This window comes from Eleginops maclovinus, chromosome 6, assembly GCF_036324505.1.
Source record: "Eleginops maclovinus isolate JMC-PN-2008 ecotype Puerto Natales chromosome 6, JC_Emac_rtc_rv5, whole genome shotgun sequence".
In the NCBI taxonomy this organism is placed as follows: domain Eukaryota; kingdom Metazoa; phylum Chordata; class Actinopteri; order Perciformes; family Eleginopidae; genus Eleginops; species Eleginops maclovinus.
Window position 1 is genome coordinate 13740473 of NC_086354.1, and position 20549 is coordinate 13761021.

Here is a 20549-nt window from a genome sequence, read left to right on the forward strand (position 1 = left end):
ATTTCAGGGACTAAACCCCTGTTCCCTCTTGTTGAACTCATTAACTGATATCATAATTGTGAATTCATCCACAACTCCTGGTTAGAGAAAAAGTATTGGATTTATTTAACATGATTAGTCTTACAAGCTTGACATATGTGCACACGTTTTAAAAAATTGATTGTCCATTCATGCATAGCATTTTACATTAAGATTTAGTCAGAATGTACGTAATACCCTGCAGTTATTCTAGTTCACAAATTCACTTGGCCAGGAAATGACAATAACTACATCTTCTAACAATTGTGTTAAATGTGAAGGGTGTGTACACAAGTCACAAAACAATGTACACATTAAATAAACAACTATAAATGCTGTAAAACCAAAACAAGACCTCATCAGAGCTGTAAATCCTGGTTACAAGCAAGGCTATTTGTCTGCAGATTTAAGACTGACATCTGCTGGCTGTAAAATAACTGCACAACGATCCACTGAGAGAGTAGTTCATACTGAAGGAAAGGCAGCTTTGGTAACACCATACAGATTACCTTATCACATAAGGACATTTCATCTGACTGGGCCATGTGTAGAAAATTCAGATTGTCCGAAATCCATGATTGTCCTGCAGATGCAATGGGAAAACTAATCAGAAATGCAAACAAGCATATTCTTATGAAGACAATGTTTTGCTGTATTTCATCAGAAGACTTAAACTTACGACGGTTACTTGAGTTTGCCTTCTTTCAATCCAAAACAATCAGCAGTGTCGCAGATCCTCAACCTCTACTCTTGTGATTGGCATAGCTGGGAAATCCAAACTGGGAAACCATGAGGTTGGAGAAGCAGAGAGGCATGAAGCCATAGATCTGCGTCAGCCTGTTCAGACAGAACGATCGCTGCAGAAGGTGTTCGGGGCGATGCCACATACCCTGGTACCCGCTGCGGGCATCCTTTTCCAGGTTTCGAAGGTCCACAGGTTTGACAAAGACCCCAGAGGGTTTGTTACCGCTGCCTGTGGAGTGTTTCCTCAAATACAGCGCTACAGCAAAGTTCATGGCGATGTCGTCACAGTTCTGTGTTTCATCTACCAGCGCATGCACTGCTGGAGGTTGGTCCTGGAAGAGCTGCAGGTAGCGACCGTGAAAGAAGGCAGCACCAACCAACACCATGGAGTATCTGCAGTGAGGGGATCAAGATAAACGTATAAAAGAAAGGGCCTTTCACACCATAATGAGATTGAACAAACCAGCAGCCAATAATATGCATTTTGGCTAGAAAAAGTATGACGAATACGAAAAAGCACCACTTACTTGTCACCTCCAGCTGTTTCTGGGTCCTGCAGTTCAAAGCTGCCATAACTGTACACTCCTCCTGGTGTGGAGACATGTTTCCGTGGGACAAACCCAACGATCTGGTCTGGAAATTGCTGCAGATTACAACCAAAGACAAAACAGTGGATGCTATACCTGCTAACGCCAGGACTAATGTTAAATGCAGTACCAGATAATGCTGATACCTTTTCATATACGTAATCAATGTATTGAAAAAACCCAAATGTAATTAAGAGACATTATGTTGGCCACTAATCTACATTGTCCCTGAAGCTTATTACCTTCCAGACAGACAAAGCAAAACTGATGTCAGGAACGCTGACCAGGGTGTCGTCATCCAGCATCAGCACAGCTAAGGATCACAGCAAAAATCAAAGAAACACCACTGAAAAAATGTTCACGCACAAAATAATAGTATGTATAACCAAAACAATTAGAACCTCCTCTTAACATAAACAAAATGCAAACTGGAAGATATACTCACCATCAGTTTCAATCTCAGGGAACGGTTGTAGTCTGTTGCGCATTTGATTGACAGTCTGCTCCTTGAAGAGCACATGGACCGGATGAGGCCCCAAAGAGTTCCATAGCTTTAGGGGTGTCTGCTCCCCAATGTTGTTCCAGACTATAATAATCTTCTGAAGATGAGGCACTGCTTGGTAATGGTTGAGGAGTTTGAGCAAAATGTCTGTGCGGTTGTAAGTTTGGATGATGATGGTGAACCTCTGCTCGTCCTCTGTGCTGTCGCCATGGCGGCCCTGTGCAGGATCCTCCTTTTGTGATGTTGCTCTGCGTAGCACTCCCAGGACGCCAACGCCTCTCTGGTCCTCTGCAGGCGGCAGCAGAGCGGTCAGGGCTGCACCAACCAGGAGTACCAGCAGGATGGGACAAATCAAGTAGGCTCGACGTAGCCCCATGCAGCATCTAGGGACCCTGCATCAGAAAGGAAGGACATCCCATTACAGTTATATCCAGGTTTGTCCCTCCCAGGCACAAGCAGACACATTTTGATGCGGAAGGTGCTCGAGTGGAGAAAAGGGCAACCTTTCATAATTGTTTATTAAGCTACATTCAGAAGCATGTATTTTACTGACCTCCAAATGCATTCATTGTATGACCTATATATCAATTCACAACAGTATAGGGCATTCACTTTTTGTACATGTATCGCAATAAAAGGCAACATCATAGAAAAATTATGCCACATTTTGTATGCTGTATGATCTATTAAATACATAAATGTTAAAAGTCTCAAATATTAACACAAAACTGAAAAAGGCCGTCCAATCTAAACTCCTAACTAATAAGTAGACATATTGTAAAATGCTGCTACTGTTTAAGATGTCCCAGAACATTGCATTTAAAAGACATGCTTGTATTAATCTCTAACGCAACTGCAACGTATTTTTGTGAAATCACTTTTTTTTACTGGATTGATCGAATGGATTTCATGTCCACATGAGGCGTTCAGAAAACACTGGAACTTTCAAACGTAATTAAAGTGAATACGGTAGTAAGTAGGTTGATTTTCTTTTAGTGAGCCCAATGGAATAATATCTAGTCAAGAACACAGGGAATTTGTTCTGCAAGCAAGATTTAAATGTTTGCTTACCCAATAAGTGCCTTGTTGAACGATGAAACAATTTGTATGATTAACATACAGTATGCCAGTATTATTTCTGCCATTATCGTTTCCCGTACTACCACATGAAAGAGAATTGAAGAGAGTAAAAGTAATGCTATATATGTTTCCATAACTCAAACTCACCTCATTTTGTTGGCAAAGCCCTGAGCGTTCGCTTCACATGGTCGCCATGTTGACTGACTCTGACCAAAGAGCCTGAAAGAAGAGAGCCGTGTCATTAGCGCTACGGAGCATGTGTGGGTATTACAGCTCTAAGGAAATTAGAGTGTGTTGTTAGAAAACTTGTAAATTGCCACCTTACTAAGCCCTTTAATTGAGTCTTTGTGTTTACAATCCCTACGTTGAAGAGATTTACATTAGCTTTCATTCACATGAGCATATTTAGTATTTATTTTAGCTGACGCCATCTTTCTTCTGCTAAACTAAGGCATTACCCAAAGGTGTTCATGTAATGTGATTGGATTTCCCATTGGAGGCATACCTTCACCAGCTCCAGAGATACTATCGCCATTGGTTTGGAATTTATTCTCTGTGGTTTGGGAAGAAGCGAAACACATTTCGGTAATAACTTCACAACCAGAAACTTGCAGATAAATACAGCTTGCCGACAAAGACTGTTTTAAATATCTACAATAAGCCTTAACGTTGTGTTACGTTGCTGGAATGTTTGTAACGGGGTTTTTTGTAACAGAGGAACATGACTCTCACACCACTCCTGAGGTTTCCTAAAGTCCCACTTTCCAATGGTCTGCAGATTCCAATACTTGGACTGGGTAAGTTTTACTGTAGTTAATAATTGACCTGTCTCATTACACTAATGCCAATACAAAATACAACAATGCACACAAATTGCATGCTTTTTTACTCCAAACCTTTTTGATGTATTTGTTGTTGTTGTTGTTGTTATTTGTTGAAATATGCCATTCTAGGGAGGACACACTATTGTTAAAATATGACAACCATTCCAACACAGAGAAACTTTTGTCTCAATATACCAGAAACCATGCAAATTCTTTATTTATTTTCTAATCAAATATATACTTGAGTATATCTGTAATTAAAATGTTCTGAATAAAGACAGATTGTTCATATAGTGCATTGGCAATACTGTTTCTGATTATGCACAGCTCCCAGCAAAATAGCCATTAACTTGAACTAAGCTGACATTTCTTTAGATATAGCTGCCTGTATCAAGTCTTTTTTTCTCTGTTTTTATCAGGCACATCACATCATGGCGGTTTCTCTCATGATGCCATCGTGTATGCACTCACTGAGTGTGGAGTGCGTCATATTGACACAGCAAAACGCTACGGCTGTGAGGAGAAACTGGGTAAGGCTATCATAGAAAGTGGGATACCACGCAGTGATCTGTGGGTCACCAATAAACTGTGGCCAGGGGACTACGGATACAAAGCTGCAAAGAAGGCCTGCCTTGACTCCTGCTCACAGATGGGGTTGCATTATTTCGGTATGTTTGTGATTAAGAGATTTTCATCAGAATATAAAGTTTTCTGTGTTATCGTTGCAATACCACACATTTTCTTTTTTAGCCTATTATTCAACAACTTATGCCGTCTTGTTTTCTCTTGGTTTTAGTCGTCTTGTCTTAAATCAGTACCTGCCCCTTTTGTCAGATCTGTACCTGATGCACTGGCCAGAGCCATTGCAGTCATCTAATTGCTCTAATAGGGAGATGAGAACAGAGACCTGGAGAGCTCTGGAAGAACTTTATAAAGAAGGTACAGAGCATGGAAGATCATGTCTGTAGTGAGTGACTACAGCAAGCATAATTGTGGTATCCCTGTTTGTCACTACAGGAGTTTGCCGTGCTATTGGTGTGAGCAACTTTCAAGTCCACCACCTGGAAGAATTAAAGGAAGACTGTAGTGTTGTGCCACATATCAACCAGGTAGGTTTTTGTTTCTCCAGGAAAATGTAAATATGATCATGGAAAAAAGCCTTACGAGGCCTTCAGCTCAGGTCATTTCCCTTTCCCACATCAAACGCTTTTGCACCACTTGAGTTCCTGTACCTAAGTACACATTTCAATGTACAAAAGGATTTAGTTTCAAACTTAAACTTGCTTATGATCGTCCTTAAAATGATGTGATCCAACAGGTGGAGTATCATCCTTTCCAGCAGCCCAAACTGCTGATGGAGTACTGTCGTCGGGAGGGAATTGTGTTTGAAGGCTACTCTCCTTTGGCCAAGAATCAAGTCCTCAGAAACCCAACTGTTCTCCAGATAGCAGAAAAATATAGACAGACCCCTGCTCAGATCTGCATCCGCTGGAGTATTCAGGTTGTCATGATGTTTAGATATTGCCTGCCCGGAGTTATACTGGCCTAACTCCTATGTCTCTAATAGTTTCTCTCTTTTATCTTAGAATCGAGTTGTTACAATACCAAAATCCACCAAAAAGAAGAGAATTCAAGAAAACTGTCAAGTAAGTTGACAATGCTTTACACAGTATTTTGCGTTATAGTAAAATGTAATACTATAAAGAAAACGTAAGAATTTAAGAAAGGTTAAGGACAAATCATTATATTGTTATGGACCAATCAAGCAGCCATGATGACACAAACACATTTAAGAAAAATGCGAAAGGTTAACACACAAAGAAAAAAGTATAGTTTGTGCTTCTTTTTACAAGATATGCTCCGATGTCCTTAGAGAACTAAAATATGCATCCTAAAAACTGCCATAATATGATACCAGGCCTGATTATATCAATCAAATACTTATTCAGTTTCATAATTTTACCCATTTTTCAGATGACACCATGTTCTTTTTCATGAAAATATATAGTTAATGATTAATGTCAATAGGTTGATCAAAAATATTTCTTGTGAAATGTACTGACAGTAACCAATTGTAGGTCTCTCAGGGGAGCAGGCAGCGGGGCAGTACCAACTCTTAACTAATGTTCTCTAATGTCACGAGTTCCTGTTACCTCTTCCTCCTCTCTTCTTCTCCTCTGTCATACTCAGGTATTTGGGTTCCAGCTGGAGGAGTCAGACATGACTGCTTTGGGAAGCCTGCATGATGGAAGACATGTGTCGTGGGATTCAACACACGTAGAGTAACACATGTTAGAAAACTTAAAAAGAAGAGTGAGTTTGTATTTTTTGCTCAACAAGTTCTTTACGAGTGCTGAAAGAACGGAGCTCTTCTCATATGGCATACTAGCTTTTAGATTGCATATCCATTCGCACATTTGACCATTTGTTAAAACGGCAAACTCTTCGACTTTTAATCCATGTATATTGTACATTTTTTAATAGCATTTAATTAATATTTGTATTGTCTTCTCTCTTATCTATATGTATTCCTTGTGTCCATTTTAATAGTATTTTTTTCTGCTGTTCTATAGGTTTTTTGATATTTGCAATACTTGCTTTATTGTTATTGCTGTTATGCGCCCATTCACCCAAGCAAATTCCTTGTATGTAAACAATTTTAAAAAACAAGACGACAATAGAAAAGATTTAGAGTCCAAAAAATCAGAATATAATAGTATAATTCCTTACTTTTTTCAGTAATTTTTCAGAAAATAATTAAATAACCCAAATGTTAACATGATTGTTACATACTGGCCGTTATGCTATTATGTTGCAAGATAGTGAGCTGCAAAAGATGGCAAATATCTAAAGATTTTAGCTTATGCAATAAATCTAATAATCACCAAACCCAGACAATGTAAGTGAACAGCCTTTTGTACAAGCTGCAATACTAAACAGTTATTCAGTTCTTGTCATCTAAGTTTAAATAAGTGCATTGTTAAGAGCTGGTGTTCATGTACCAGGGAACTAGTATGTTCGGCTGTGCTGGCTGCCTGCTGCAAAAAACACCAACATCACTCTGCTTGTTTAATCAATTTATTTTGTAGAAATTCTAAAAAAATATATTTTAAAAGAAAGACTATTCTATTTGTAAAACTGTTTTGTTTTTTCCATACTCATCCAGACCTAGAAATGAGAAGCTGGAGTTGCTCTTTGTTAAAAGCAAAAATAAAAACAATGACAAATATATTCAGAGTTAGCAATATCATTTAATCTTTCCCCTCAGCTTAGAATCACTGTTGTACATAAGTTACACTTTGTTTTCTCAATTTCACAGGTTCATTTTTTTTCTCTCTTCAAACTTCCAGTTTGACCTCCCTCTCGTATCAAACGAAAAAAAAAGCAGATTGTATTATACAAAAATGCAAACCAATTTTCACACAGTGAATTCTCTTACAAAGTCATAAAATGGCGTAATAATGGCTACATCCACATTGGAGGAAGATAATTCTAGACATTCCTTAATGGAGTATAATATACATATAAAAACTTTTTTCTTGCTGAAATCAAACCTGTACCTTAATTTAAGAGATATTTTACAAGGGAGTAATCATATAAAATAGCCATTTGCGAATTTCCCCAGAAAGTCAGGGAATAAAATGTGAGCCTCAAACAGCAGTAACAGAGTTCAGTGGTCAGGGTGGGAGTGGAGGGGTTAACTGGTTGTGTAAATGAGGGCTAGAGGCAGCAGTTCCACTCAGAAACAATAACACACAGGAGACGGAAATGCACATCTTTGCTATTTTCACTGTAGTAAACCACCCCATGCGTCTTTGTACGGCAGTTCTGATAAGCTACAGGTGTTTTAGGCTCATTCAGACCTGCAGGGACAATCAGATAGAATCAGGACTGTGATCTTTTTAGTTGACTTGCACTTAGAAAAGTGAGAAATATCATTAAGGGAACAACATCTGTTGCCAATTCATGGCATTTTAGCAGCAGAATTGAGCTGCTGGGCCAATATATTGTAAATACTTGTCACATAAGAACAACACTGTTGTGTGAATGTCACTCTTAGCTGTCGACTACACATCAGGTCAGATGATGCATCAAAGACTGTAAGACTTGTAGGTCAGTAAATTCACTCAACTATTGCAGAAAACAAAAAAAACAAGAGAAAGAGAAAAGAACTACAAACCGAGCTAGGTCAACAACATTTCCTTAAAAAATAATAAAAAACACTTTCTTCAAATCTTGCGATTTACATTATTTGCATGTTGCTGTTTTACAAGACATTTTCAAAAGGGAGGGGGGATCTACTAGAGTCCCTCTGTACGACTCTAAATCATGCCAATTCAGTGTTAATCAGTATTTTGGAGATTACCTCTTGCTCCTAAAGAAGCTAAAAGGAGCATAGCAAGAGGATTTAAGGCCAACCTGTCATCAGGGATTCCTGAATATCCTCTTGGGGGCAGGGGTGGGAATAAAACCCCAACACTTCGCTAATACCTCAAAACTATCACCCAGTACAGCACACTTTGAGGGGAGAAAAAACTTAAGGGTACATTTCTACAATTCAATCTAGCACACACAAAACGTCTCCATACATTTTCCAAAGTTACAGAGTGTTTGTCTTCTTCGGAAGAATAGTCTATAAAGAACATCTTTGTTTGAACACAAAAGATTAAGTGAACACACATCAATGCGCACAGAAGTCCTTCGTCTGGGAAAGGATAAAGTCTGTGTTGGCAACCAGTGGACAGAAAACAAATCAAACAACAAAAATAAACAAAAACATTTTGCTGATTCTAAGTAGAGATCATTTAATATAAATGCTGAGCGAGTAAAATAAGAGGTGGCACATTAATAGTGCTTTAGTATATTAATGTATGTATACATACTCATATGTATAAGTGAGCTGTGTACCTAAACAATAAATGTAGCAAGGAGCAGCCAGAGGCTTGAAGTGTGGTAGGAAATTTAAAAAAGAAAAACCCAAACATCCATTATCATAGCGCTGACAAATTGCAAGAGATGCCCATCAAACCGTTCGGATGAGAGACACAAAACATTTGTGTCTTTATTATTTTGACTCATCAGTTATCAGGGGATTTGCCAAACTGTCAGTTGCTGTGTAGCCCTCGTCTGACCAAGACGAAGGCCCATCGTTAAACTTAAATGACCTGACCCAGAGCGTCTCCTCTATCCTTCAACCGTTCAAACACAAGGACTCACTCGCTCTCAGCAGAGCTGTAAAACTGTAGCCAACCATGCTAATTGTTTACAAAAGGCAAAGAGCTCAGTGTGGAGCATCAGCAGTAAACAGTTTACATGATGGAGAAAGAGCTATACTTGTGGTAATGGTGGTGATGTTGACATTAGGTGTAGATCAAAGAGGAAAATGTGACTTGAATATTGTAATACTCTTCAATAAAGATGATTGATTTATACTCAACGGGATATAAATTAATACGTAAAAATTGCCTGACTGCTAAATATTTGTGCACATCTATCTTTGAAAGTTCAGTAACCTAGTCATACCCTCAGCTGTTTACATGATTGTAAGTGTTCTGTTTAGCTCATAATCCTACAGTTACAGAGTACAAATCATAAAATCTGGGTTTTGTTTGGATTTCAACCTCCATGATAGAGGACGACACACATTCAGCTAAGCTCTAAAAAGCCTTCACTAGGTAATCCACACCCCAAATCGTAACAACGTAAAGCATGAAAAAATAAAACAAAATTTAACAAAAAACACAAGGGAAGGCAACTTCATAGAAGTTAGGAGAACAAATGACAAGATAATCCCAATGGGGAGGCCTTTTGTGTGGCCAGACGAGAAGCTCTGAGGAGGGAAATCCTTATTTAGCCTATGTTATAAAAGACCCTACATTCACCTGATTCCTGAGGAAGACAGATGTGCTCTCTCTCAGCCTGATCATGTGCATTCACCCAAAAAATAACCTACATTTTTGAGCATGCTGTGAAAAAAATCTCACACCGTAAATCAGCTAGGACTGAATGCAGTCCCACGGAGTTCAGGCGAAAGGCATTGCAACCGAACCACATCAGGTCACACCACGACCAAGAGAAGCACATAATAGATTCCCTTATAGAAAACATGTGGAAAGCTCATTATCAAAAAGACTTGCTGCAATCCTTAAAACAGAATGCTTCAATTAAATATATTATATACTGCTTTCAAGTGTGAAACAGACATGTGTTCATAAAATGCACTAATAAAATCATACCTCTTGTGGCAGGTGAAGACGTGCATCTGGTGCAAAAAGCCGTTTCTGTAACACCTTGCGTCTCCATTTCAGCTGAATACTGGTGGGACGTTATACTGCGTTTTCCTCCTCAGACCATCTACATCTGGGCAACCACTTTTTTTTTTTTTACGATTATGGGGTTGAGTACCAAGTGACACTTCCGCCGTTTCCTAAATTACCTTCATATATCATCAGACTACAGAGAAGTTTCTCAGAGTGCATGTGAGAGTGCTTGGTAATCTGCTCCTCTTTATCCAACCCTGCGTCTACATGTGAGCTAGTGCAGCTAAACCAAAAATCTTATTGGGGGAGGATCGGTCAAATACATGAATAAGTTTCGTGTTTATAAAGGATTGAGTAGGCCTATCCTTTAGAATGTAATACCACTGTCAACATTACCACCATTTTCTCTTCCTGATATATTTTGTGAGCCTTGTTAATCTATTATCCCAGTACAAAAAAAAAGAAAAAAAGAATTAACACACACGAGAAATGTTATCATATGCTCTGGTTTCCAGGCAAGGAAAGTCATTTAAAAAAAAGCTCATTCACAGAACAAAAAGAAAGAAAATTCATATCACGGCAGATACTGCTCATCTTCTAAATAGAATGGGTGTATGTGTGCCTGTGCATGCTTTTCAATTGAGCATCTTGAGTGTGTGTGCGTGTGTGTGTGCCTATGTGTGTGTGTGAGTGTACTGCCTAAGAGCAGGAATGGACGACGCCATTCTTCTGCATCTCTGAACCAGTGGCACCTGGATCAGAGCACAGGCTCATCGCAGACGTCTTATTGGTCAGTGACAGCATGGACCCGCCCACTGCACTTTCTTGCAGACTGCTGGAGCCGTTTGACACCTCGCTGGATTAAAAAGGAGGAAGAAAAGAGGTCAGCTTTATGAAACAGCTCGATACTCAGGGAATATACACAACCTTACAGTCAAGTCCACATTTACTCACCCGAGAGCCAGTGAGATTTCTTCCAGCTGAGTTTTGTGATCTTGTTGTCCATTCTCTGCAGGTTTCATCTTGTACTGCTGGACATCATGGGCTACTTGGTTTTCCTGGTTTGGACATTGACAAAACATGCTTAGTTGCTGGTAAAACACCCTGTTTTTATTATTCTTCTACAAGTATTCTGTTTGTGACAAAATATTTGATCCAGCTGAACCCTACTTTGTCTCAATGCGTCAACCACACCACAACAACTATAATGTGTCCTGGTGCCATAATAAGTTGTATAGAGTAACACTGTTTTACCCCTATTGATTCCAACAGCCCCAGCCCCCCCCTTACCAAAGCCATCTCACGGGTCCTCTTGCCGATCTCTCTCTCCACCTGGTGGAGCTCCATGCTCAGCTGCTCACTGGAGACAGATGTTGTGCTCGCTCCCCCTGCTGGCCACTTCGGCTGCTGCTGAGCTGCCGCTTGGCCTGGCTGCCCAGGCTGGCCTGCCATTCCACTGGCCTCCCTCTGCAGCATTAAAGAGTCTCTGGCAGTCTGTAACAGAGAGACAGGAAGTTAAGAGGATGTGTGCACAATTTGGAATTTTTGGGCAATAATCCAAAGTACTGCAGTGTGAAATGAAAACTGGATATTACTGTGTTGACTACATTTGATAGCGACTAGACAGAATGACTGCCCACTGATTTGGATTCACCACATCAGTGGTCATTTTAAAGGATGGGGATATAAATACACACATTTGACATCATCACCTCTCGAGGTTAAACATCTTTGTAGATTATTATTTTAAAATCATTATCAAATCAATTTCGCTACTTTCCAGGCCTTCCTGGGTGGTCTCATTACTCAGAGCATACACACCTCCATGCTTCGCATCTGGGTCTGTTGGTTGATCTGCTGGTTGACCTGCTGCAGCTCAATCTTTAACTGCTCTCTGTCTGTAGCTGCCATAGGTAGCCTGTCAGGGGGAAATACATTAAGAATGTAAAACAATAATTACAAGCCACAAGTGTAACCTTTCCTATATGCAGTTCTGATATTTTCCCTAGTGTTATTAGTGTCAGTATATGAATATTAAAAAAGATGCCAGTAAAACAGAAGCAGTCCTCACCGCTCGCTGAAGTGTCCCTGAGAGGAGGAGGCTGTCTGGTGGGAGGGGTATGAAGCTCCACCCCATCCTCCATGGCTTCCATATGGGTATTCTGCTGTGGACGAGGTGGTCAGACATGTTTTGTAATGCCAAACTTTAGAGAATAAACACCAAAACTATACGAAATGTTGCAACGGTTCAACTTAAAAGTTGAAAGTGATCCGTGTTAACATTAATGCAAAGGTTTTGTATTACGTATACAAAAATAACAGTGATATAAATAGATCTATCAGTAATTTTGTTGTTTTGTTTACCTGGCATGGCCATGTGTTTAGAGCTTGGGTTCTGGGGGGTGGAGGCCATAGCCTGCACAGGGACTGGGGTCTGATAGCCCGTCTTTGTGGTGCGGGAGATGGCTCCGAAGCGGGAAACAGTGGGCTGGGGGCCAAATGGGATAATAGGGTCATCGTCTTTGACTTCTGCACCCCTACGAGGGGCTTCCAGCGATTGTTCCCGCAGACTCTTAGCCTCCGCATTCTGTGAGACACAAAGGTATGGAGAGGTTAAGAATAGGAAGAAGTTTGAGTTTCCTTGTTGTTTTTTCAGGCTATTAACACTTCATCAAACAAAACAAAACAAAGGTAGCTTGCACTTCATAACACCATCATTCATCTTGTTTCATGTTAGCTGCCCTTTAAGTTTTGTGCATCAACACTGGATCATAACCACAATGCTTCATTTTTCAACCCTAATTGCTCATAATGTTACTATAAAACGTATCCGTGTAACTCACCATCATGTCCATGCTACCAGGAACCATTACGTCTTTGGGTTTGGCATCCTTTGTGCCGATATAGGAGCCAATGGTTTCACAAGACCAGGGAGAGTACTGCCCTGCGTAGTCGGGTTCTCTGCATTTCACCATGTTTTTGGAGTCCTCACCATACTGCAGACACAATACAAAGACAGTGGCATCACTTTTAAATGGGTTACAGTTTTGGAAAACATGCAAGTTATATAAAAGTCTGTTTTTAGATTAATATACAGTTTAAATTTCCATTTTCCATAAAAACAAAGTTACAAAAATGTTTATCGCTATCATTTATTTATCTTAGAAAGGAGAGAAGATCAGAACCAAGTTGTGCAACTCTAGTATGAATTTCACCAACCTCTGATGGATAGTCACTGGGGAAGGAATGAGTAAGAGTGGGGGAGGCAGCAAATGGTGGAGGGGAGATGACCTTCCTTTCCTCCAGCTGGGATAACAGCTCCTGGCGGCGCCGGTGCAGGTAGTCCAAGCTGGGCTGTGAACCGCTATACGATGGCCCCTGAGAGAGAGAGAGACACACACACACACACATTGCTGTGAACTGCAGGCGATTACTTTAGTATTTTGAAACTAGGTTAGCATCCCAAAAGATTAAACGGCAAACAGCTAATATTTAACCAACTCACCCTGACATAAGTCCTCATGGGTGGAGGCTGTCCCCCTGGTGTGTAGTAGCCATCAGGGGGGTATCTATCGCGGCCACTGGGCTCCTGGTGGTAAAGGGAGTTAGCCGGTCCTGTTGATGGAGGGGGCATATCCAGAGGGGCGGGACTCATCCTAACCATGCCATCCCTCTGAGATGGGTAAGGTTGTGGGGGAGGTGGGGGGCCGGAGTAGGTCCCGTGACGACCTCGGTCATGGTGTGGAGGGTGAGGATAAGAGAAAGGTGGACCGGAGTGAGGGGCCTGGTAGGGGCGCTCTGGAGGGCCGTAGCCAGGGTAGGGGTCCTGGTAAGGAGGTCCTGACTCACTCGGGGGAGGGGGGTTACGCATGTAATCCCGAGGGACATACTGTGGTGGCTGTTGGTAGGGGTACCCTGAGAAATAAAAAGCAAAAACAACCATTAACACCACTTCATTTATTTCTAAGTATTATACATAAACATACCAAACCCTTTTTCTCACACACACACACACACACACACACACACACACACACACACACACACACACACACACACACACACACACACACACACCCCTTACCTGTGGGGTATTGTGGGGGATCATACTGAGAAGCAGAAGGTGGCGGGCGAGCGTCATAGCACATCTCAGGATGCGGTGGCTGGGGGTACACTGGCGAGCCTCTGGCTACCACTGGCATGTGCTTCACCCCAGAGAGGTGGTCTACTGGCATCCTTGGGTGGGCCATGGCATGGGGGGGCATACCAGGTTTGGGCATCATTTGATCCATGCTACAGGAATACATTTCAGGTTTTAAAAAAATGTAGCAACCACGGTGTGCCATACAGTCAGCAACTGTTTTTACAGAGTTATCGACTAATAGATTCACCGATGAATTAGCAGTTGATAAATGATGTAAAAAAGTGTGAATAGGCTATGCTGTGCTTACACAAAATGATTATATTAAATGAATATGGCAAATTAAATTTCCTTTGTTTCAGTTTTACTTCATGGCACGTGGTTGCCTGATGTTTAACTGAGAAATAATTCAATGTACAGAAAAGCTTCTCTCACCCATCTGGTGGTGATCCTGGGGCATTGGGACTCCCTCCATCGATCTTCATGGGTTTTCGCAACAGTTCATATGGGACTGATTCTGTGCCACGGGCAATGAGCTGAGGCAAAGAAGGTCCACCGCTACCGTTGGTGAGTGGGGAAGGCTTCCTAGTCACTGCTACATCAAGAGGAAGGCCATCATCTGCCATGAGCCCTCCTGAGCCAGGAATGCGAGCTGCCAGGCGCTTATTCATCTTACGATACCTGAGAGGACATAGCACAGATGTATGAGGAAAACTGGGTGTTGTTAGCATTTTTCATTCCAAGTCTTATTTAAATCCTATATGTTGATGTGTGTCGGACTCACTTCTCCAGTTCTTCCTGAGAATGGGCAAAAGTGCAGCTGGCTCCACGAGGACAGCCTCCCTTCTGCTTCATGTCACGGCACATGTATGTCTTGTACTTGCTGTGCTGGGGCGGCTAAAGAGAGACATCAAGTATTGTTCAAACGTAGAACACATGGCTTTTTGTGACATATGTTGAAACCCTTTTAAGGTGTTTAGCACAACAACAAAGAGAAGAACGATTCAAAGCAGAGATATTTAACATTGCAGTAGGGGCTGGGTGATACTGAAAAGATAAATAAGTGTAAATTATATGAAGTGATGCTCTTAGTAACAAGCGAAAAGTGGATGTTCTTATGATGGTGATAGTTGGATTACTTAAGCCACATGCAAAGGATGGGGCACAGTCCTTTTTGTGGTCTAAGGCATGAACTGACCTGTTGGGGGTCAGCTCCTTTCTTGCTGTGGTTCTGGATGAAGTCCACCAGGCCATGCACCACCGTTTTCACCGCTACCAAGCCTTTCTCAAGCTGCTCCCAAGTGGGAGGGGGAGCATCTGGAGAAACAAGAGATGAGAAATAAAGACTTTAATCTAAATACTTTAATTGGTGGTCATTTTTTGTTGATAAAACATAAATACACAGAATATTTTTAGGTGGGAAAACTAATAAACTACAATGTTAGACATATCTCAACATATTCTGGCATCCGAGCTGCTTGTTATAACATATATACAATTCATTTATATACAAGATATATATGAAGGTTACTGAGGTGTTTGTTTCTTACCAGGACTGGGATCAATGTTGGCCAGTAGTTCAAGGTGGGGACGCAACCTGTTGAGGTTGGCAGGGTCTCCGGTCCTCTGCAGCGCAATCGTCAGCTCCTGGACGCTCTGAGCAAAAGACGCCGGGGTCTGCAGCTGTGCCAAAAGCAAAAAAACTGAGTTAGTGTTTTATATAAAAGGAGCCTAAAAACTGCAGCATGGAGCATACCACATGAAATAATCTATAAAATATGCCTTGCTGTGGGAGAAACATGACATCCAAACAAAACAGTTTCTTATCTCACACACCTTATCTATGATAGACTGCATGTGGGACTTGTGAGATTGATCTCCATATAACAGAGAAGACCACTGGTCAGGTGCGATGCGCAGTCCACCCTCCATGGCAATCTGAACTATCTGAGAGTCGTGCTCGCGCCGCAGAGCCTCGTAAGTACGGAACTCCTCCTTCAGCTGCATTAGGGATGAATCCTCGTCACGTTTGGTCACCTAGGTAGCAACAGAGAACAAAGGAAAGCGTAAGGGGACATTTCTTCCCAGCTCTGTTTCTCTTCCTTTGCAGAGAGCTCTTTTTAATGTGGCTTTCACACCATTGTTACGACTGAAAAACAAAAAACGGGCTCTGTTGTTGAGCAGTACAACATGACATTATTTGACACAAAAGTTCTTCTGGTTCTCAGTCAGGGACATACCTTAAAGCAGGAGGCCCTGTAAAGGAGCTGCACCACGTGGCCAATGCTAGTCTTAGAGGCCTGCGGGAAGCGTGGCTCAAGCCTTTGGACTACAAAGAGAACCAACACCTTCCTGGACAGAGCAGAGCCATCCTCCAGAGCAAGAAGGACCAACTTTAGAGCTTCCTCCTGCATGGCTAGGAGAGAGAAAACCACAAACATAACAACCATGAGTAACAACTGAATGCCAAAGCAAACTTTTATAGAGGATGTACGTAATTATTTCTCTAAAAAAATGATTGAATCTGCTTATCTCTATTTGCAGGTGGTGGAAAACATACCTGGCCCTAGAAACTGACATCCTCTTGCACGCACAGCGGCCCACAGATTTGAAGAGAGCTGCTGCGGGTTCTGGTGCTGCAAGATGAGTTCGGTGACGGTTCTCTCCCCCAGAGAGCGGGCTGCCCTCATGGCTCTGACGCGGCCCTCCTCCTCCACCAGCTGGCAGTGGACCAGAGTTACCAGTTTTCTCTGCATGGGTCGACTCAGCATGCTCTGGGCTGTGCTGCTCAGGCCCACACCTGGTGAGAGATTAGACAGGACAACTGGTCAACTGAGGGAACATACACTCAGATTCAAGAAATATTCCTCTTTTATAATTCATCCTATCATCTTATTGGCATGTTTTTAAGCAATAGAATCAGGTTGCAGTTGCATACGAGTACCTCGGGTGTTGCTGAGGGGTTTGAGGTAGAGGGCCAGCTCCTCGACACACTGCCGGGCCTCCTCATAATGCTGCGAGTCCTCTGGACTGGTAATCAATGCGACTGGCTGAACCTTAGGAACCTGAAGCGAGGCACAGAGAGGGGGAAAAATTAAGACAAGCCATAGTAAAAGGTGGTGTCCTTTAGTATAATTCTAAATATCAATTAATTAAAATGCCAATTTGTGTACATGCAGGTAGATTTTGGTAAAATATTTTTAACTTGCACAGGCACTTAGCTTGCAACAAAAATCTAAACCTCTGAGCAGCACACCCTACCAACTGAATAATATAAGCAAACGTTTAATACATCCCTAATTTTTCTAATTAAGAAGTGCTGAGGGTTGACTACAACGGCGTCCTCCACTATTTGTGTTGTGTTGTGTGTTTTCTGTGGCCCATACTTACATTATGGAAAAACCAAGGAAATAGCTGACTACATAACTAACATTTTAATACATCATTGCATTGTACTGCTCTATTCTCTTTTTGCTGTCACTTGTTTGCCTGCATCTTTCCCAGTTGACAATAATAATAAAGATCATTTAAAACAGAGCCACTTTCTCATCATGCTTTATTTTCCTGCTCAGGCTGCTATACAGTATCACGCTTAGTAGCAAGGCAAGCACAATATTCCAGTTATGCACTGCAAGTGCATTTTAAGGAAACCAATGGCAACATTTGAAATACATCAAAATAACAATTTCACCCGTTGAACTTTTGCTTTTTTACTGATCAAATCAACCTGAAGCTCTGAGGAATTTTATATGATAAATGAGGTTATTGACCTCAACAACAATAGGTACAGAACTATAATAACAACTTTTATTTCGGAAGTTATATTTTTTGATTAGGCTTTGTACGCTAATAATTGTAGGACCGCAGTGCAATCAGAATCAGAAATACTTTATTAATCCCAAACTTGGACGTTTTTTTCATTGCAGTAGCGCAATACAAAAAAGAAATACTAAAAAAAGGCACTGAGCTAAGAGACGAGACACCACCTGTCATGACTAAATCAGACACAAAACTGGCTCATCGTCGACACACTTACATTAAGCAGTGTATACCTTGTAACTTTGCCAACAAAAACAAACCACCATTAAATGTTTCGCACCCTGTTGGTTAAAAAACGAATCAGAAGAATATAGCTTGACCTATTGCGCCAGCACTCAGTAAACCAACACAATTAATGCAATTACTGGTGTATGACTCATAAAGGAATCTCCAAGCTATGAGCATCATGTAATAGCCTGTGTGTAGCACTCTAATGTAATCCATAAACAGATATTGCACAAACATCCCAACTGCAGGATAGATATTGTATCATCAACTGTTAAAACATCCCTGCTGTTATTTTCATCAAAGGCTAGCCTCAACAATGTCTGCTGTCTGTTTAAACATAACATCTTTGTCCTAAATTGCCAAACGGGTGACGAAATACAAAAACTCTTACCTGGCCTCCCACCAGCTGCAACAGGGCTGTGTTGACAGGTAGCTGCTCGATGTCCGTGCTGATGGCCGTCTGGTCAAAGGGACAGGCCTTACGGTGCAACTTGTTCAGGCACATCTTGCAGACAGTATGTCCACAGCCCAAGCTGATGGGCCGACGAACAGTCTCCTCAAATGTCTGTGTGCAGATTGGGCACAGCAGGAACTCCGTCCATTGTGGTGCTTGCACTGGCATGGTTATATGTTGATGGGACGAGTGTGTAAATGTGTGTAAGCTTTAACACAGAGGAAAAAAATCTAATAATAATATATATATATATATATGAAAGATTCCACTGGAATCAAGAATTTTTCTTTCGAACTCAATTGTTCTTAAATGTCCTCACACATTGTGGATTTTAGATCACATCGCACGATGAACACTGTAAAAGAGAAAGAGAAAGATCATTAAAAATGTGCAAACATCCCCTCATTTGAACAAATTTGCATACAATCAAAATGATGTTGACTATGCTTTTTAAATGTGCTATCCAACAGTGCAACAACAAAGCATGCTGGTGTTTTGTTTGAGTGCACATGTATTTAGGAAATGCATTATAGGGGCAGTGGCTAACGATACTATACTATATTAAACAAAGGAAAATACATCGTCAAAACTAGTTTTGCCTTTGATAATCGTTACAGCCGGTATGTGGTGTTCAGTCATAACACAAAACAAACACAAAATAGAAGGCACCGCACATATTTGTAAGATACAGAGGAAACTACCGACGGAGAAGGATCAAAACAACTGCTGTGTGGCCTACTTAGAAGAGCTGATAACCACTGTGACTGTGGACAAAGGGTCCTGAAGAGGCTAACAACCAAGTCCCTCTGCGCTATCTAACTTGTTATGATGCTATCGTCCACTAATAGAGTAGTAAAACATAATGCTACCCGGAATTTAAATTTTGCTCAACGAATTAGTTATCGTGGATGTAATTCAATAAACGTTTGGTAATACAGCCTTTAAAATGTATCTGACACCGAGGCGCTACGTTAGCTAGCTAATTGTAGGTAACGTTAGCTTACTGTTAGCATGCTAAGCTATGGGTGGCTAGGCTTGCTAGCAAGTAAACGTCGTCTGATTGAAACATAGAAAACATATTACTCTCAAATCTACCATTGGTTGCTTATGACATCATAATTATAAGAAATGTAACGGTGATAAGGAATCCATTTCACTGCTCAGAACACAAGTTACCATAGTGTGTGTTGGTCAATGAAACGATAGCTAGAGCAGAACCAGTGACACTTGAAAGTGTAGCCATTGGACTTGCAACAGCGGGATTATGTAACGATAGTATCCGAAACCAAGCTGCCTTGAAAATATGTTTAGTTTCACCAGACATGCTTATTTAATTGGGCTCCCAATGTTCATACTTATGGTGGATTGTGTTTCCATCCCGTTTTCAACAACAGCTAACATAAGTACTCGACTGAGCATTGAAAGCTAACAGCCTAGCGAACAAACCATAGCGTTACTCCTCCCTCTGCTAGCGGATAGCAGGCTAGCTAGCTAGCTACCATCCGCGTTAGCAACAACTATCCATAGCTATGCGTCATAAATGTGACTAAAATAAAACATGCAGCTTCTAGCATTAGATTATTTCGGTACAAATCCATAGTAATCGTCAAAACTACTCACTCATTCCAAAAGACTTGGAAGATTTTCATCTTTCTTTAGGAAATTGTTGCGATATTTTCTTGCCATGTCGACTGTGCAGCTTAGCTGCTGCCGAGGTTTGGGGAGGAGGGTGTCAACTCGACAACAGACTCGCTAGCCGGTTACAGCTAGCTGGGCAAAATGTGTGTGCGTGCGAGTGCGTGTGTTTGCTTGCGAGTATGTGGTGATAGCGCCCTCTGCTGACATCTGTCTACATGTACAGCTACAACATAAAACTTAGCCGCATTTGCCTG

At 41.2% G+C, this 20549-nt stretch overlaps 3 protein-coding genes across 7 annotated transcripts; 1 reads left to right on the forward strand and 2 right to left on the reverse strand.

Moving 5' to 3' along the window:
• Positions 1-81: 81 nt before the first annotated feature.
• extl2 (exostosin-like glycosyltransferase 2) lies at positions 82-3378 on the reverse strand. 3 transcript variants are annotated; one of them, XM_063884920.1, is made up of 7 exons: positions 3252-3376; positions 3079-3150; positions 1795-2243; positions 1592-1662; positions 1290-1405; positions 698-1155; positions 82-601 (listed from the first exon to the last, which is right to left on the reverse strand). In XM_063884920.1, exons 1-6 carry the CDS (start codon positions 3320-3322, stop codon positions 756-758), a joined length of 1179 nt encoding a protein of 392 aa, XP_063740990.1. In that variant the 5' UTR covers positions 3323-3376; the 3' UTR covers positions 82-601; positions 698-755. The 3 variants fall into 3 exon arrangements, with proteins under 3 accessions (XP_063740990.1, XP_063740991.1, XP_063740992.1); XM_063884921.1 differs by having other exon boundaries at positions 82-1155; positions 3252-3378; XM_063884922.1 differs by lacking the exon at positions 3252-3376.
• Positions 3078-6967, forward strand: zgc:110366 (uncharacterized protein LOC550476 homolog). 2 transcript variants are annotated; one of them, XM_063884928.1, is made up of 8 exons: positions 3078-3191; positions 3383-3728; positions 4175-4423; positions 4590-4694; positions 4773-4864; positions 5074-5256; positions 5342-5401; positions 5946-6967. In XM_063884928.1, the coding sequence occupies exons 2-8, from the start codon at positions 3653-3655 to the stop codon at positions 6039-6041; spliced, it is 861 nt and encodes a 286-aa protein (XP_063740998.1). In that variant the 5' UTR covers positions 3078-3191; positions 3383-3652; the 3' UTR covers positions 6042-6967. The 2 variants fall into 2 exon arrangements, with proteins under 2 accessions (XP_063740998.1, XP_063740997.1); XM_063884927.1 differs by having other exon boundaries at positions 3169-3728.
• Positions 6968-6986: 19 nt separating this feature from the next.
• rc3h1b (ring finger and CCCH-type domains 1b) lies at positions 6987-20439 on the reverse strand. Of its 2 annotated transcripts, none has more exons than XM_063884918.1 (20): positions 20278-20439; positions 18595-19012; positions 17101-17221; positions 16717-16956; positions 16397-16572; positions 15993-16193; positions 15707-15839; positions 15355-15473; positions 14941-15053; positions 14592-14837; positions 14100-14308; positions 13521-13930; positions 13235-13393; positions 12859-13011; positions 12380-12602; positions 12087-12177; positions 11837-11933; positions 11306-11509; positions 10970-11073; positions 6987-10871 (listed from the first exon to the last, which is right to left on the reverse strand). In XM_063884918.1, exons 2-20 carry the CDS (start codon positions 18823-18825, stop codon positions 10715-10717), a joined length of 3387 nt encoding a protein of 1128 aa, XP_063740988.1. In that variant the 5' UTR covers positions 18826-19012; positions 20278-20439; the 3' UTR covers positions 6987-10714. The 2 variants fall into 2 exon arrangements, with proteins under 2 accessions (XP_063740988.1, XP_063740987.1); XM_063884917.1 differs by having other exon boundaries at positions 12087-12180.
• Positions 20440-20549: the final 110 nt, after the last annotated feature.